At 43.5% G+C, this 18,518-nt stretch overlaps 1 protein-coding gene across 5 annotated transcripts in view; it reads left to right on the top strand.

Moving 5' to 3' along the window:
- Positions 1-18,518, top strand: part of bnc2 (basonuclin zinc finger protein 2) — a 222,604-nt gene that overhangs the window by 87,517 nt on the left and 116,569 nt on the right. The window contains exons 1-3 of one of the 5 annotated variants that reach the window (XM_008422799.3): positions 1,054-1,485; positions 2,023-2,388; positions 5,074-5,136. In XM_008422799.3, the coding sequence (XP_008421021.1) occupies positions 1,483-1,485; positions 2,023-2,388; positions 5,074-5,136 (432 nt within the window). In that variant the 5' untranslated portion in view covers positions 1,054-1,482. Of the gene's footprint in view, positions 1-1,053; positions 1,486-2,022; positions 2,389-5,073; positions 5,137-18,518 lie in introns of those variants that run through there. The other 4 variants (XM_008422814.3, XM_008422776.3, XM_008422785.3 and 1 more) reach the window with 4 other exon arrangements.

An 18,518-nucleotide genomic window follows, 5' to 3' on the forward strand; every position in this document is an offset into this window, starting at 1 on the left:
AGGAGGAGAAAAGGGAGTTAAGATGTAAATTAAACCCACTTGACAAAAAGACGCGTTCAAGACACATGCTGCACTTTTCTCTCCGTGTACGTCGCCGGAACGACGGGTGTGATAATCTCAGCAAAGGTTAACTCTGCACTGCCATTAGCGGCTGCTACAAAAGGCTTTTAACAGACAGCCGGGCGGCTGTCTGCAGCAATTTAGCACAAAATCTGAAGTGACTCTATAGATCAGAGGCCGTTTAATGCAGCTGGGGAGAGAAGTTCTCCGTCTGTCCCTCTCTGCTGCTGATCTGCCGTGGAAAGATCACGGTGACATCTCCGTGGAACCCCGAACCTGCTCCGTCATTTCTCTAATGACGGCCTGATTGTGGGGAAAGGAGGAGCAGAAGGTTGTAGATGAGGGAGGGTGTCTTCATTGTTTGAGATGCTGTGTCAAAGGAAATTTTCCCCCCCTCTTCTTCTATCCTCCTGTGTGTCTTTTTCTCCGTGTCTGTCTCCTTCTACTCCTCCATCCCTCATTTTATTCCCACACCTTCGCTGCTGTGGGGACCAATTTGGCTAAAATGGAACCTCTTCCTCATTTTTTTCTTAATTAAAATCTGAGCGCCTCCACGGAGCAGCAGGAGGAGGAAGAGGAGGAAGAGGAGGAGGAGATGGTGGCAGATTGCTGCTGTTTCCATTAGTCCTTCATTAGAACTGCTGGAAATCAAACAAAGGCTGCGGAGTTTTTAATGACAGCTGAAGAAACCTGTGTGTATAAGGTGCCACGTCGTTTACACACACAAACAGCTGTTAAATACAGAAAATGCTGACTACAAATAATTACTTTTTTGTGGCGCCCCCAATAGCGCAGCGCCCCAGCGCGTCGCATGAAGCGAAACCCCGTTTTTCTTTTTTCCGTTGCGGAGGAGAACCAAGTTGCTGCCGGCCACTCGCAGCAGCCCACATGGTTATAAAGCAGGGGGACACGCAGCTAACTCCCCCTTCCTCCTCCTCCTCCTCCTCCTCCTCCTCTTCCTCACTGCCCCCACCTCCCGGCCCCGACCAGAGGAGGGGTGTCCGTGCCGGGGAAGTGTGCAGCGCAGTGTCACTGAGCATCTCAGCGGCACAGTTGAGCCCTCACCGGCCCCGGCACACACACTCGCACATTTACTCTCTCTCTCTCTCCCACATTGCTCTCTCTCGCGCGCACACACACACACACAGGGGCGCGCGCGCATACACACACACACACACACACTCCGAGGCGCTCGGCTCAGTTCCTCCGTGGCTGCGGCGGAGTACAGAGGAGTCAGACAGAGAGGGAAAGAAAGAGAAGGAGAGAGAGAGAGGGAGGGAGGACAGGCAGCGGCGCGGACGTCAGGAGAGGGACGGAGTCACACAGAGAGAGGAAGAGACGGAGGCAGGGAGAGGAGCGGGATAGCTGGTGGCTCACACTCACTCCTCATCCTCACTTTTTCCCGGGACGGCCGCTGGTTTCATGGTAAGACGCGCGACTCCGCTTCGGCTCAAACTCTCAAACTTCAGGCTCAGATTTTGTACTTTTAAGTCAACTTTCCGGTTTGCATGTGTCGAGTTCTTATTTCCAACTTTTTTTTCTTTTTGGTTGAATATTTGGCAGGTAATGTGTGTTCTGGTGTGTCCACACACACACACACTCACACACACACTCACACACACTCTCTCTCTCTCCCTCTCTCTCTCACACACACTCCCTCTCCACCTTTTATTTTTGTTTTCCTCCATTCTTGCTCAGCTTTTCATCAGCCCCTCCATCCCTCTCTCCAACCTTCCTCACCTCCACTCATCATCCTCCTTCTCCTCCCCCAAGATGAGGAGGCCCCTGAGGAGATTCACCCTCTTCTCTCAAACACACACTTCTCCTCAAAAAGAAGAAAAAAACTCAAAGACAACACGACCCCAAAAGAACCCACCTTCGCTGACTTATTTTTCTTCTCTCCTCCTTCACACTCCTCCCTCCCTCCCTCCTGTCCTTCCTCTCTCCCTCTTTCTGTCCAAGTCCAAGGAGGCAGAGTTGGATGTGAGAAGCAGCGAGTGCGACCCAGTCCCAGCAGAGCCCAGCAGAGACCCGGAGTCGCCCAGGCCGCCCCCTCCTCCTCCTCCTCCGGCTCAGGTTAACCAACCCACCGGCGGTGTGAGCATCCCGTCCAGCAGCCGGACTCACCGCAGCCTCAGCAGCAGCGGCGGTGGTGGTGGTGGTGGTGTTGGTGGTCAGGGTGGTGTTAGCATTGTTAGCAGTGCTGAGGGAGCAGGCAGCTCCATGCAGTTCAGCACCAGACCGCCTAGCGCCGAGCAGCCGGGCTTCATGGGGACATGGCAGCAGCAGAGCACTGACAGCAACCTCCTCTACAGAATGTCCCAGCAGGTACGTCCGCTGTCGGTCCTGGAGGGGAACATTCATTTTTCCATCCCTCCGTGTGTGTGTGTGTGTGTGTGTGTGTGTGTGTGTGTGTGTGCGTGTGTGTGTTTACATGTTATCTTCCACTTTTTGCTCCTGGAAAGTGTTGGATCTTTAATCAGTGCTGAAAGTATTTATTTTATTTCCTGCTGAATGCATGGACTTCTTTTATTTTATTTCATTCACTAAATATATATATTTTTTAAAATTATGTAGAAATTATATCCGATTTCATTCGCTTTTAAAGTCTCCATCAGTTGCGGAGTTTCTATCCGTGTTTTGGAGCCTTCAGAGCGGGTAGCAGCTCCGCCAGGTTCCCCCCTCTGACACCGGCTCCTCACCTTCCTGCGGCCGACGCAAGGTGCTCCCGAACCCGGACCACGGCTCATTTCTCCCCCGTTTGCCTCTCACTCCTCTGCTGCCTTTCTTTTTATTTTCCACTCCAGGTGTAAACCTGCAGCCAGAGCGGGAGACTGGAGAGTTATTTTTAACTCATTTTGGATAAAAAAAAGTCGGAGGCAAGAAGGGAGGAGAGGAATGAGGGGAAAAGTCGGACATTTGTGAGCGCGCGCGCGCGCGTGTGTGGGTTTGTGTGCCTCAGTTGTCGCGCACGCGCGTGAGGGGAGCCGGTGAGGGTCGTGCGCGCCTGTTAGGGTTGCAGTTAATCACTGCGGGACCTGCAGGCTCCGCCGTACCAAGCGCACGCTGTTACGCACCCAGGCCGCTGCGGCTCTTGCGCAACAGCTTCTGCGTTGGACATGAGGAAACTTTTCATTTAATCTTCTCGCTTTTATTTTTTTATTTTTTAGCCTCGCAAGTATCACATCAGGAATAAAATAATTCCGACACGGTTTCATCAGTCTGATAACTGGAATTAATGCTGGAATTTCACCAATATTCACTTTTAAATTACTTTCCAACCTACAGACGTATGAATAAAATTGTTTATTTATATATATGAGGAAGTGTGGGTGGTGGAGCCTGTTGTCCCCCATTCTGCCGGTGTGAGCAGGTGGATGGGCCCCTGCGCTCCGCATCTGCTGGGCCCCCCCCCCACCCCCCCTCTTCCTCTTCCTCTCCACAAACGCGCATCGTTGTTTCAATGTAATCAGCTGTGGGACTCGCTGTTATTTATCCTTCCGCGCATCACTTAGAAGATATCCTCTGACATAAATTCTCCGAAGGAAGCTCGTTCCTTGACAGACTCGCCTTATTGGAATCTAAGCGATAATGACTTTGTGTTTGCGGAGCCTGGCGCACCCCTGGGGTGTCCGGGCGAGAGAGAGAGAGAAAGAGAGAGAGAGAGAAAACCTGTAAAGAAGAGCCGGGTGGCGCGGGGGTTTATAGTTCGTTAGGCCGGATTAGATGTGATCGATACGCAGGAAGAAGTCGGCGCAGCGCGGTGAGTTCAGGAGAGACGCGGCTGCGCCAGAAATCCAAACATCTGGCAGGACTTCTCCAAAAATGTCACTAGAAAAGGAGAAACGTTACTTCAATGACAATTAAAGAAAAAAAAACATCGATCCTTCCTGTAGTTTGCAGCAGGTGCCAGATCACCCCATATTTTAATAACTAATCGATAAGTCTGTTTTCACTTTACTTTTTTTTCCATCTCGCGGTGTTTCACAACGCAAACCTTCCAACCGACAGGAGAAAATATTACGTTTATTTCATTTTTAAATTCTATAACAGTAAAGTGCAAATATTGTAAATGTTTCCTTTTTCATATTATAGATAATATTTATTTAAAGAATATTTGAACACAAAATTGGTGTATTGTTAAAAACAAGCAAAATAAAAAAATAAACAGGCAGAATAATTTTTCTTGTTTTTTCATTCCATCCACCTGCATTATTTTAATTTTTCTTTCTAATTTATTATTATGTGTATTTTGTACGTGAAACCCGGAAACAGCTCGAACCGAGGCGTCTTCTGAAATGAGAATAATTCATGTCTCCAGCTCAAGGCCTCGGCGAGGATTTTAAATCGCTTTTTAAAGCAGGAAATAAACATCCCCCGCAATCTAAATACAGACACGCAGAAACAAGGTGCAGTTTGAAAGAAATCAATTAAACAGACTCGATAAATGCTGCCTGGTTTATGAGCTTTGTTCTGACATCTGTGCGCATTTTACGCAGCAAAATAAAACTTTCGTATTTGTTTTACCACACAGAAGAATTACAGAAATTTGCTGTGAGTTTAATTATTTCCCAGGCTTTACGCAGAGATTATATTCGGAGCCCTAATTGACCCGCAACATGCGTGGCTCTGAATATCGACCCCTGCGCGGTAGAAACCCCGCAGATAAGCGCTACCACGGGCCTAATTGGCTCATCAGGGATGTTTCCTCAGTAACAGCAGCCGCAGGCCGCGTCCCTTTTGCTTTTTTTTTTGTTTTCCTCTCCGCTTAGTGTCGGAGAAAACGTGGGAACCAGCATCAGGCTTTAAGGGGCTCGTAAAAAAAAAAAACAAAACAAAAAACGTCTTCACCTCCAACCTGCGGATCTGGAGATGCCACCCAGGCGCAGCACATTTCCGTCAAAAAAAAAAAACAAGAATAAAATAAAATTTAAATTAAGTGCTTGTTTTGAGTCTAAAGCTAAATCTAAATTAGAGTCTCCTTTTTTTTTTTTTTTTGTTTTGTTTTGAAAGGGTGCAGTAACGCGGCTTCCTTTGAAGGGCGACAGGTCGACAATGGGCCGAGAGCTGGACGAGGTAGAGTGGCACCAGAATTTACTCCTGTCTGCTTCCTTCAGACTCTCACTGTGAAACACAGCAGCTCCACTTAATGCAAGCAGAGAAAATACAAAAGCAGAAAGAAAAAAATGCAAAAGTTTTTAATGTAATTATTATAATTCAATACAAACTTCTCTGAGTGCATTTCTCACTTCAGCTGTTAAATTTAAGCTTTAAACTTCCTTGTCTGGAAAAATTTTTATTTTGCTTATTTGAAAATAGTAGAAAAGTTGAAAATATTTGCCTGATTAAAATCAGAATACACTTATGATTTTAACCCATTTCTTGCTCTTATCAGTATTTTTAACTGCTTAAATTTTTGCTTGCTTTTGTTTTAAAATACACCCACTGACTTTCAGACGTCATTCGCTCCCACCTGTCTTTTGCTCCTTCAGTTGTCTTGTGTCACCATTTTTTTCTGCTGCTCAGACGTGAGTTTTAGCCGCGTTTTGCTCCGATTGCTGTGTGTTTTCTGAGTGAGAGCATTAATCGCTCTTTAGGGCGTGATGACAGACGTATTTGTGGAAAAGCTCTGCTTTGTTTTGTCTGAGGAAAGAAGCAAGGAGGATAATATCCTCTTCAGCGCAGATCACAGTGCAAACTAATCTGCCTATTAACACCCTAATAGACTTATAGCTGCACGTCTGTGTGTGTGTGAGTGTGTGTGTGTGTGTGAGAGCAGCTTGTTTTACAGTGTTCGGTACAGGAGTGCTGCATGTTGCTTATGCATTGCTGTTTTCCTGCAGAGCTGGGCTCAGAAGGCAGTGATTTGATGCATATGTGCAGAATTATCCACAGTGAGTGAACGTGTGTGTGTGTGTGTGTGTGTGTGTGTGTGTGTGCGTGCGTGCCTGCGTGCATGTGTGTGTGTGTGTGTGTGTGGTTACATTCGACTGTTATTATTTCCATGTCTGTCTTTGATGGGTCGTTGCACTCGAAGCATATGGATGTCTATACGTGCGCGCATCTGGTGTCGAGGCGTTCGTGTCTCCGCTTCTGCCATTTATTTTTCTGAGTGGGTGGCTCAACAGTCAGATGCCAGTGGTGTGTGTGTCTGAGTGGGTGCGTGTGTGTGTGTGCGCATGCTGGAGGACGAGTGCGAGCGTGTGTGTTGGCTCAGGCTCCATGTGTGTGCGGGTGCGAGGTGAAGTGTCTCTTGGCTGGCCTGATGGAGAGCTGGAGGAGAGCAGAGGTGAAAGAGGAGATTTGCAGGAAAGACATGCACCACTTCCCCCATTACTACTCCTTCTTTTTCTTCTGTCTCTCACTTCTTCTTCTTCTTTTGCATCTCAAATACAAAAAAAACCCCCAGAACTTAAATGCAAAATAAGCCTGGTTTGAGGATCCTCTCTGTGCAGAGAGAGAAGTGATTCCTGTTGTGTGTTTTTAAAAGCACATACTGACAGCAGAAAGGAAGCTGGTGACTGTTTGCTGTGGCACCTGACGGAGAAACGCCGTCTTAGCAGCATCTTCCGTTTCTGCACCATTTGAATCTGACTGCTGGATTCTCGTGTTCAAACTGCAAAAACACAAAATCTTACCACGTATTTCTGCTCTAGTTCGTAGTGCAAATATCTGTGTACACCTGAAATAAGACAAAACTAACTTAAGTCAGTTAAAGCAGCATTTTATTAAGATATAAGAGCTTGTTATAAGTCAATAAAAGAGTTCCAGTTCCACTGACAGATTATTTCACTTATAACAAAACATTTTTCCCATTTTAAAAGTGAAATTATCTCCCAGTGTAACTAAAACATTTTCATCAATATTAAATAATTATTGACTTAAAATAAACTCCACAAGTTTGTTGTCATTTTTCACTTTGTAAGATTTTGTGTTTTTGCATTTTTGAAGGAAAATGAAGCCAAATTAATTACCCACTATATTAAAATACTGTAAATTTACAACCCAAATATGTGATTATTTTATTATGTGAAGGGTGAGTGAGTCAAAACTGTTCAAAAATAGAAGATTATGAACGACAAAACAAGGTATGCCGGTGAGAGGTGCATCAAAAGATGACCAGAGGTTCAAATCTGCATTTTAAATGATGAAAAATCTACATTTCCTCCGTTTTCAGAAGTGCATCAACCACAAGCTGTGCAGACATTTGCACTAGAAACTAGATACTTGTTAAGATGCTGTGTTTTTGCAGTGCAGGATGTTTGCCCTATTGAGAAGCCACCAAGCTTAATGAACGTGGAGGATGCACAAAGTCCCATTCATGCTGGTTAGCCAGGCACCAGCTACAGCTAAACTTTATCCAGTGATTGCGCCATCGCTGTCCTTCCTTTAAACTCTCGTTAAAGAAGAAGAAGAAGAAGCATCTCTTCTTCTTGGGTGAATATCCTGATCATGTGCATTTTGGGGTCATGCTGCAGCCTCTGCAGTTGTGCAGCGATGCCCTGCAGGACGGGTGAGCGCTGACCCCGGCTCTGCGTGTGAGACCCGGGGGCAAACAGCGATCAATACGCATCATGTGAGCTGCGCTGCAGGGCTGCGTGTCAGCTGTTTCCTGTTTGTCCCGAGGAGACGCGCCGCCGAGATGCACAGATGCATTCATGAGCGTCGTGTCGGCCTCCTGCAGCAGCGTTGCATCGTCTGAGTTTCACTCCTGCAGCTTTCAGGAACAACATTTGTTCTTTATGTAAAGATGCACCAATTAATCAGACAGTTTTACCTTTTGATCAGTTCTGATCGGTGATTGGTGTGTCAAAAACGGAAAAACCTGAAATTCTCCTAATCTCTAAATGCATCAAAGCTCAGAAATCCCAGCCTTTTCAGTCAATAAATGCATCATCCAGCAGCTTCTCTGATTGAAGCCCTCAATAATCACAGCAATCATACATTTTACTAAAAAGTCATTTTCAAGATGCTGTACAGAAGCAAAGATTAAAAATAACAACAATAGGAACTATAAACAAACAGGAAAATATTAAAAGCAAAAAAGGTTTTCTTTAGTAATGGTGGTAATAAACTTTATTACTATAAACGTCATGATTTGATGCTCTGTAGCAGATCGCAGCTAATTCCCTTAACAGAAATATAGAAATAACACAATTATAAATAAAGCAGAAACTGTAACACTCAGACTATTTATACAGTTAATGTTTACAAATCTAAGCCGTTTTCAACAATATGTTCAAGTTAGATTTGAAAACTACTGACATCAGGTTTCTTAACCTTTGCAAACAAACAATAAAAAATCAGAATCAGCAGCTGAGAGCAGAAAAGCCTGATTGGTGAATCTCTACTTTCAAAAATGTGAATCCATGAAGTGAGACTCAGACATGAATGCAGCTTTAATAAAGAGAAGGTGGATCATTTCTGCTGCTGTGCTGCAAAATATCTGAAATATTTTTTTTATATTAGTATTGTCACAACTGCTGCTTTTCATTGTCATTTCTATATTCCTAATGTATTTTTCTTCATTCCGCTTACTGGTCTAATTTGACGTTTGCTGTTGCCTGTCTTGGCCAGGTCACTTTGGTGAAAGACGTTTTTATCTGGTTAAATATAGTTTTAATAATAATAATAATAATAATAATAATAACCTTGTTCTGCTTCTTTTCCTCCTTCTCCTTAAAACAAAAACACAACATTCAGTCATTTGTCTCTGGACAGTTTCCTGCATTCAGGAAAAGTTGCCGGTGTGAGGAGGAAGTGTGTGTTTGAAGAGGCAGCCGCTCAGGATGTCAACACCCCACCACCGGCTAATGAGGGGACACACACGCACGTGGACACACACACACACACACACACACACACACACACACTCTGATATGGCAGGAATGCAGCAGCTGTCACCGGTTTGTGCGACTCGTTTCGGCGGCAGCAGCCCTAGTTCGGGTGACCAGCCCACCGGCATGCTGGGTAATCCCAGATTAGAGGCGTTTCTCACGCCGGTCCATATGGCGGAGACATTGTCTCGGCCCGTCCTGCAGGCGGAGGAAGGTGACATTCGGTGTGACCTGCGCTAAGTGACAGGAACCCGGGCCATACTTTCACCACGGCTTCTCCCTTTTCCTGTTATTCCTCAACTCCTGTTATGTTGTTTGGCTTGGAGCCGCGCCAGCGCAGCGGGCAAATCGACAGCCCACTATTTTTACATCCGTCTTTAAGGACCCCGTCTGCCGGCTCTGCCTGCCAATTTGCCCCATCAGCAGCGGCAACAAAGGGGAGCTCTCAAGGCAGCGAGCCTTTCATTTCTCTGCTGCCGGTGTGACTAATGTTGTCACTGCTATGTGAAAAAGCACTCAGCCTGGATTGCTATTATTATTGTTAAAACCATCATCATCATCATCATCAGGCTTGTTTATGGTTATGGATAATGATGGTAATTTTGTCCGGGCCTTGCAGTTGACTCTTTCTCCCAACATGCACTGCTGTGTGCGTTTTTAGACGCGGGGAAATTACTGAAGTTGTTGTTGAGGAGAAAATGGTTTTTCTATCAGGTAGCACAGCTGCAGCGGGAGGAATGGGGAACTTTGGTTCCATCTCCTGCAGGGGCGCTGCCAGGGGGGGCTTTGGGGTCTTTCATGTTACATAACATTTTTAATGCATGAATGTAGAGAAAAGGACAAGTCTGGATAAGTTGGAACATTTATTTTTATATTTTAAAAAAAACCCAGATTCACCGATTTGACGTTTTATTCCCAGTGCCAATTTCATTTTCTCTTAGTTTTTTAAGATTTCCTTGCTTGTCCAGTTACCTCACCCTGTAAAGGTGAGGTAACTGGACCTCAGATATGTCTAATTCTCCACAAGAATTAGACATATCTGGTTTTAGTGAACTCTGAGTATAAAATTAAAGGTAGACATGAACAAAGTGCATCTGGAAAATGCAGACATGCATACATTGCCAGCATACATGCATTTGTTTGACTGGGAAACAAATGCACTAATTTTGACTTGTATATATTTTTATGCATTAAAAATATTATTTATTTGTTTTTTCATACAAAAGTCCTGAGCCGGAACCTTTGTATTCATGTGTTTCTGGTACACCCGTATTTATGATGCACAAGATTTCAAATTACTGTTATTTAGAGGTGAGACTGTAAGTCATTAATTTAAATTATCTAATTGATTATATAGATGTTTTTTAGGGGGATTTACATAGAAAGTTTCCAGATGGAACTTTTTGATTTGCATGTTTCTGGTACGGCCTGTAAGTCTGACGCACAGGCATCATCCTCTAACAACAGCGCAAGCTAACAAAGCCGATTCTCTTGGCCCACTCACTGGGGGTTAATCTCTGCTTCAAAAAATGATCTGATCAGATGCTGGATAATACTGTTGTTGTGCTAAAAGGAGTTAGCCTGACAGTGAAGCTAATTAAGGCTAATTTAGCATCTCAAGGCTAACCATGTAGCAGCAGCGCAGACATCCCCAGTGCTAACGTTAGCGTCCACAGTCCACATTTCTACAGATGGATTTTGAAACTCTGGAAAGCTGAATGGTTGAATAACATAAGTAAGAGATTAAATATCATAACTATCTGTTGAGGCGTTCATATGTCTATTTATTCAATAATTTAGCAGCAAAAATGTTTCTGAATTTAAAATGTTGCTTATTTTGTTATGATTAAAATGCACACAGTTAACTACAGACCTGATGTATCTTAGCTGCTGCCCAGTGTGTGTAAATAATGGTGCAGTTGTTCCTGTGTGTAAGAACAGCAGTTGTGGGTGTGCGTGTGTGTGTGTGTGGGGGTGGGGGATGTGTGCGCGCATGTCTGTGTGTGTGTGTGTGTGTGTGTGTGTGTGTGTGTGTGTGTGTGTGTGTGTGTGTGTGTGTGTGTGTGTGTGTGTGTGTGTGTAAGAATAGCAGTTGTGTGTGTGTGTGTGTATTTACCTGTATATAATACATAAAGGGGACCACATTAACTGCAAAATAAATGCAAAATGTTAATTTGCACAAACGGATGCAGAACACTGCAAAAACACAAAATCTCACCAAATATTTTTGTCTTGTCCAAATATCTTAGTACACTTAGAATAAAACAAAACAAAATTATGAATAACATTTCAGCAAGAAATATGAGATTTTTTAGGTCGGTATGTCTTAAATATTGATTTAAAAAGTACTAGTTCCACTGGAAGATTGTTTATTAAATTTCTAACTAGTCCTTTTTTTATGAAAATATTTAGGAAATATTGATTTTAAACAAACTCTTATTTCTTGCTGAAATGTTGCCGGTAAGTTAGTTTTGTCTTATTTTAAGTGCAGTAATATGTTTTCACTATAAACTAGACCAAAAATACTTGGTGAGGTTTTGTATTTTTGCATTCAACAAATCAGATGTTCAAAAAAAATGTTCTGACCCGGTTTTGAATATTTCTGGGCCTCCTTACCAAACTTTTCCCGATCTTTTGATGCGTTCGCGGAGGAGGAGGGGAAGGCGATGGCGGCTACTCTTCTCCTCGCCCTCTCCTGTTGGCGGCCATGTTTTATTCTGCGCCTATCTCACCGCCCTCCGCTCGGCCCGGCTCTGTTCTGCTTCCAGTCTGCCGCGGGGATCTGATTGCTGGAGGCCCAGGGAGGATTTTAGGGTGGTTCTGGAGAAAGGGAGGCTAGTGGTACAGGCTGTGGTTGGCGGCGAGCCAAAGTACACACGCACGCACGCGCACACATCAGCAGCACATGCTCACTTAAACACATCCAGTCCCTTCAGGTACAGATACACTTTTTCCTGCTCTTTTCCTCAGAATGAGCAACAAGTTCCTTTGAATCTGCAAACTTCAGCCTGCGCTCATTAGCCTGCTACTTTCTGTTGCGAGCAAAGTGTTAAAGCCACATGTGTTAGCATTTGTTTGTGTGCTCTGCTGACTTTGTAAAGATGTTGGATTAATAACATTTAATGGCCACTGTTAAATGCAGCTGCCCTGGCATCCCACAGCTTGTGCTTTTTTTTTTTTTTCTGGCAAGCTTTTGTCTTAGTAGGTATTTGTGTGTTTGCAGGCAAAGGAGAAAAATATCACTGAGTGTGTGTGTAGACCTCACCTGGCTGTGTCAAACTACTACCAGGGTTTAAACCGTATTTCCCATCATGTGATTGGTTCGGTTTAAAGTCGTTAAAATGAAATAGAAAGTTGCCCCTCCCCCACCTGCTGCTCAGCTGGCTGCTGCTCTTTTCTGTTGCTTAGAAAAGGGGTCACATAGGGTGGTCAGGTGTGTGTGGGTGGCAAAACACAACCTGAAACAAGGACAGAATGGGAGAAATTTTATGATAGAATCATTAATTATTGAAAGTGGGACTTAATTTATACCAAAAAAAAGTAATAAATCTATGAACTAATATATTTTTAAAATAAATAATAAATTAGATTTTCTTTTCAATCAGTGGTTCTGCTGGGGTGGGTACCGGCCCCCTTCGGACCCACCTTAGTGACGCCACTGCATAGGAGAATAGAATAGAAACCGACTTTATTGTCCCACAAAGTGGAAACAGCAGAATCAGGTCGAAAGATTCACACACGAAAAACGTTCTTAAAGCGTTAAAAACAATCTATAAAGACTGACAATAGCAGCAATAATACTGGTAATAATAATAATAATAATAATGATACTAACAAAGCAACAAATACTGAAACTGTGAAACTGAGACGGATTGTTTTTCCAAAATGTGCCTCATGTTCCCGTGTTGAACATTGAGACAGACGAATATTTACCATGCAGTTTGTCAGAGCAGAAAAACAGACGTGCAGCTCATTTTTCAGCCATTTTGAAAATATTTCTGGTTCTAATAAAAACCCAGAAAGTCACAGTGTGGCTACTAAATGAGCAAGAATCAACAAAACATCAACATTTATCAGGAGTTAATTTGTTTGTACTTTAAAATCTGAAACACGGAGCTGTAGTAGTCAGTATGTTACATCATTTCACAGCAGTACCATTAAAAGCAATTATGTTATGTTATGCTTTTTTATGCATGTATCTGTGAAAATATAGATGTTTACTCCAAGTGGATGGTTTTTATTATGCGTGCGACGTTTTGCTGATCGCTCCTGATTTAAAGGATCCACCATCAGCAGGTTGCTGCTCACCGTGAATCCAACCGTTTAAAACGTTTATAACAATAAACACCCCAACAAGCCCCCGCAGTCAGGCCTGCTTCATGCGTGTGTCGTTGTTTACCTCCCTGGGACATTACCTGTTCATCCATGGTGACAGTTTGGGGCCCAAGCAGCAGAACAAAGTGAGAACTCGTGTTTGAAATAAGCAGAAGTTGTGTGAGTTAAAAGCAGGCGGCGCGTCGGCGTTGTCGTCCTCCCCACCTCCCACAAACCCGTTGCCACGCGTCCACACTCGATTTCTTTGTGCTGATGTTTTCCCCGTTAATGGCCCGAGCTGCATCCTCCTCTGTCGGGAAACACACTCCGACATAAGTGCTTTTGTCCGCTGTGACTCTGACTGGCATTTAATATTTCATGGCATTTAATCCATTTGATATGTTTTTCTCCAAACACACAAAAGATACGCAGCCTTTGTTTGCTTCATCCAGCCCATTATTTCACACTTTTAGATGTGTAAAAAGGCAGCAAGAAAGCAGCTTCTGCTGTATCATTGGAGGCATAAAGTCAGGGCTGGGCTGGTGCTAAAATATGTGCTCATTACCGTAAAACCGAACGCCCCCCTCCCTCTCCGTCTCGGCGCTTAACCTCACATTTCCAACCGTTCGGAACCTGCAGGACGTCCCAGTTGTTCCTGCTGATGGGAGCCTGAGCTAAGAGAAAACCCGGCTCTGTACCACCGCCAGTTATCGTTACTAACAGAAAAATAATCTAAATGTGTTACTATTGCAACAGGAGAGAAAAAAAAGCAACAAATGGTGTTCAAAATAGGGGCCGGGGGCCATTTGTGGCCCCTGGACTGATTTTTGTGGCCCACCCAACAACAAAAATTAAACATATTAGGACAAAACCACAACTTTTAAATTAAAATCTGCTCACAAAAATGCTAAATGCTTTTCCAATCTATTTTCATGGTTTCATCTTGATGCACCCAAATTTGTTTTTAGTTGCTGTATTAATACATGAAAACTGTTTTTACTGTAGAGCCAAATAGATTAAATATTTTCTCAGTTATGTTAGTTATCTCAGCTATGATCCCAATCCTACAAAAAAAATATTATTTTATTTATTTAATTAAAATTCATCATTATTGTTGAGTAGGAAAAAAAATCACAACATTTTTGGTGATATAATTTTTAAAAATATATATTTTTGGGCCCTCAAGTGCTTTTGTACACTGACTATTTTGGACCATTTTGGACCATCTGACAAAAAGTTTGAACACCAATGTTATAAAATCTACTTTGATGCGTTTTGATATTATTTAACGGTTTTTATATCTATGCTGCTATTTTGGAACGATGTAAAAATAGCTTGATTTTGTTCATCTGCTGGTGATACGACAAATAAAATCTAAATTAAATACTGTAAAACAGATTGTTTTACACTTGGACATAAAAAATGTTTTGTGCCTTTAAAAACTTGTTTTTGCTCTGATTTCTGTCCAGCAGACGTGAACAAACCCGGTCCAGTTGTTTGCTCCCAGCTCGGCCACCATAACAAGCAAACTTTACATTAACACGTCATTAAATGCTTCTGTAAGTCTCGCCTTTCTCCACGTGATCAGTTTGTGTTTAGTTTGTTTTTTCTTCAGTCTGAATGTAATTCTGAACCCACTGGTGTCAGTCTGCCGCCAGAGTCAAACGCTCTTCTTCATTTTGCTCAGACACAAAGAAAAGAACAGCAGAAGCTGTTACAGTTAAAGGTACAGGAGCAGTTTAATGACTGACTGTGATCTAAGGGCAGCAGCGGATGTTTTCTACTCAGAATAACAATAATATGATTAAATCTGAAGTAAAGGAAAGCAAATACTATTTTACTCTTGCTTTAGTCATTTCTTTGATGGCTACTTTTTACTTTGCTTGAGTAAAAATATGTTTAGTATGAGTAGCATTTTTGGTTATGTATTGTATCGTTTATTGTTTATCGTGATAATTTTTCACAAGATTTTTGAATTATCATTGTTACAATAAATTTAAATTAATTATGTTTTAAAACTGGATTGTCAGGATTGTTAGTTTTGCTATTTTCTCCACTGTTTGTTCGATAATCTGCCAATATGCAGCTGCTGTGTGCAGCTTAGTGGTGGAAATCACTTCTTTATGTGACCGGAGTCCTGAAGATGCGTGTTGCACACAGAGGAATGTTTTTCTAGAGCAGAATTTGTGTTTGTGGTGCTGCGAATGCTGTCACAAGTAGGTATCATCGTCACTTTTATCGTTATCACAATGGTAACGCAAAATACTGCGATCAAACTTTACTCCACACGGAGACCCACCTCTGGTTCTGAGCACGACGAGGAGAAGCAACCGAGGAGGCGTCTCTGTTTGGAGATCAATGGGTAATAGTCTGAAGTCGCAGAGGCGATTAGAGGCGTCGACTTGCCTGTGTTGTAAATGCTGTCAGATCTGTTAAAGGAAGCCTAATACCTCTCAGGTTGAAAGCTGTAATAACATCAACTGTAACCGAATCCGCGGGGAAGTGCAAGTCTGTCTGCGTTTGTGTGAGTGAGTGGAAAAACAACGGGAGGAAGGAGAAAGAGTTTCATTCTGTGTGCGTTACACCAGGTGTGTGTGTGTGTGTGTGTGTGTGTGTGTGTGTGTGTGTGTGTGTGTGTGTGTGTGTGTGTGTGTGTGTGTGTGTGCGTGTGTGTGCGTGTGTGTGTGTGTGTTCAGGTGTGCGACGTGCCGCGGGGTTCGCTGCCGGCGCTTTCTCTCCGGCCACCAGACGCCTGTCACTGGCATGAAAAAAAACCCCACCAGGCTGGTGGATGAGGAGGACAAAGGAGGAGCTGAAATCATGTCACGTAGCGCTAATTCATCCAGCCTCATTAGAGAGCGGGAGGAACCCGGGGGGCTCGGGGGGCCCGGGCCCCCACTGCCACACACACGCATGCATGCATTCCCCCGGTGGGTCTGCAGCACATGCTTCCACACTGCAAAAACACAGAGTCTAGTTCCTAGTGCAAATATCTTAGCATACGGAGGTGGATAGTAACTAGTTACATTTACTGGAGTAACTTTATCATGAAGCATCTCTACTCTTACTTGAGTAAAACAAGTTTTAACCATAAATTCTGCAGATACAGACTCACACCTGCAGTTTTTGTTAAAGTTTTTTATTGAAAGAAACTGATTTGGAAAAAATTATTTTGCCTGATTTTTTTATTTTGTTACTTATATGAATTATTGTCATTTTCATCCTTAAGATACCAAAATTTCCAACTAACTTTATATTTTTGGTCCATCTGTTTATTTTATTAAAAGATTAATAACTTGGTCAGTTCCTCAATACGTGAGTAACCTTTTACCAAATGCATTTTTACTCTTTCTTGATTCATTTGTTGGATGTTTACTCTTACCTCTTGCTTGAGTAAAAGTTTTGAGTATTTTACCAGCCTGTTGAAATAAGATAAAACTAATTTACAATTAACATTTCAGCAAGATGTAGGAGTTTGTTTTAAGAAAATAGTTAATGTCATGAATTATTTACTGGGTGGGACGAAGTAATTCAGAGTCGCTGGGTGGATCTAGCGCCGCCTTTGAGGGCAAAGCTCCTCCTCTGAGATGCAGTTTCCAAGCTTCTGAGCACAGCAGCACCACTTCCCCACTCAGCTCCTTCAGACTAGCCATCAGCAATTAGCAAACACCTGGTGGAGCATCAGCTGAGCTCCTTACTGGAGCTGCTTCACAGAGCAGCGCTGGTTAAAACGTGTTAAAGGGTTAATAGAGGAGCCATGTTGTGATGACTTCCTGAAGGCGGAGAAAGAGCAGGAGCTCCTTAAAGAGACAGAGGCTCGATTTCGCAGCGTTTTTGATATGTACAGCATTTTTATAACAACTGAAGGAAACATAGTTACTTGATTATGTTATGAAATGACACTATGTTCTTGGAAAACACATAGAATTGAAGAAAAACTGCTAGTTTCACTGGCAGATTATTTAACTTCTAACAAAACATTTTTCCCATGTTACAAGTGAAATAATCTGCCAGTGGAACTATTTTTTCCTTTTTCATCAATATTCAGGAATCATTCACTCCTGTTTCTTGCTGAAAAGTTACTTGTGATTTAGTTTTGTATTATTTCCAGTGCACTGAGGCCTTTGCAGTAGAAACTTGACCATAAATCCTTGGTAAGACGTCGTGTTTTTGCAGTGCAGTCAGATCCGGTTTCTCTGCTCCCCGCACACGTACGCAGACGACACCGGCGCACGGCGCATGGCGCTGCGCGGGGGCAGTTTGGGGAATAGAAAATTGCCTTCTCAGGAAGGCCCCGGCCAATTAAGGACCTGACCGTATTGAATGTCAAGTGTTAATTTAGGCTCCCCGTCCCCCCATCCTCGCCCCTCAATTTCCCAGCAGGGTGGGTGGTGGTGGGGGGAAACGGGCTGGATGTGTGTGTGAGATGAGCAAATGCATGTCAAGCCAAAGTTGATTGCCTCGCTCCGTATTATGTGTCGCTGGCAAGTGGCAAATGTGCTCCCGCCTTTTAGCCTTTCTCGCACCCCCAGAGGGACCCGGTGCTGGGAGGAGGAGCGGAGGAGGATTAACTGTACCGCCGCGATAAGAACGGAGGGGGGACAGACAGGGAGAGGACGAAGGCTTGGTTTGATCTCCAAGGACTGGGCGGTGACTTTGATAGTCTTTTAATTGCCTTCATTTCGCAGAGGTGACGTCCCTCGGAGACATCCTCTAAAACCGAGCGTGACTTTAAAGTTTAAAGTCCTGCTGAACGCTTTGATCTCGTAGGTTGCGTCTGAGTTGGGCTGATGGTAAATGCCCACCTCCTTACCTCCATGATCTAATATACATCCACTTAGTCTTAATGGGCAGATTCCCTTTCTCCTCTTGTGATGACTGTTGCACTCTTTAAAAGTGAAACTGCCAGCTTGTCTTTCCCATCTGACCCCCTCCTTTGTCTCCGTCAGTCTCTGCCTCCGCGACCTCCGCCTGAGTTACAGCAGAGTTTATGCTGCAAACCGGCCTTCCTCTCTTTGTTTTGCATTCGTGTTTCACATTTGCATGAACGTGTGCGAGCGCTGCTTGTCGTAATGTTGTGAAATTGAATAAAGAGGGTGAGTATCGATCATTTACCCCTGTGTGTTGTTAGGGTCTGCAAAGTCGTGGCAGAGAGAGGTTGGGTCATCTGCACAAATGCAAACAGACGAGCAAACGCATCACAAAAAGCTGCAGAAGTTCCTCCAGTTTGGGTTTGTCTCATGCATTGAAAACATTTTGATGGGACAGAACAGAAATATCTGTAGTTGTTGTCCAGGAGTAACAGCA

Source organism: Poecilia reticulata, chromosome 1, assembly GCF_904066995.2.
Source record: "Poecilia reticulata chromosome 1, P_reticulata-male-v2, whole genome shotgun sequence".
In the NCBI taxonomy this organism is placed as follows: domain Eukaryota; kingdom Metazoa; phylum Chordata; class Actinopteri; order Cyprinodontiformes; family Poeciliidae; genus Poecilia; species Poecilia reticulata.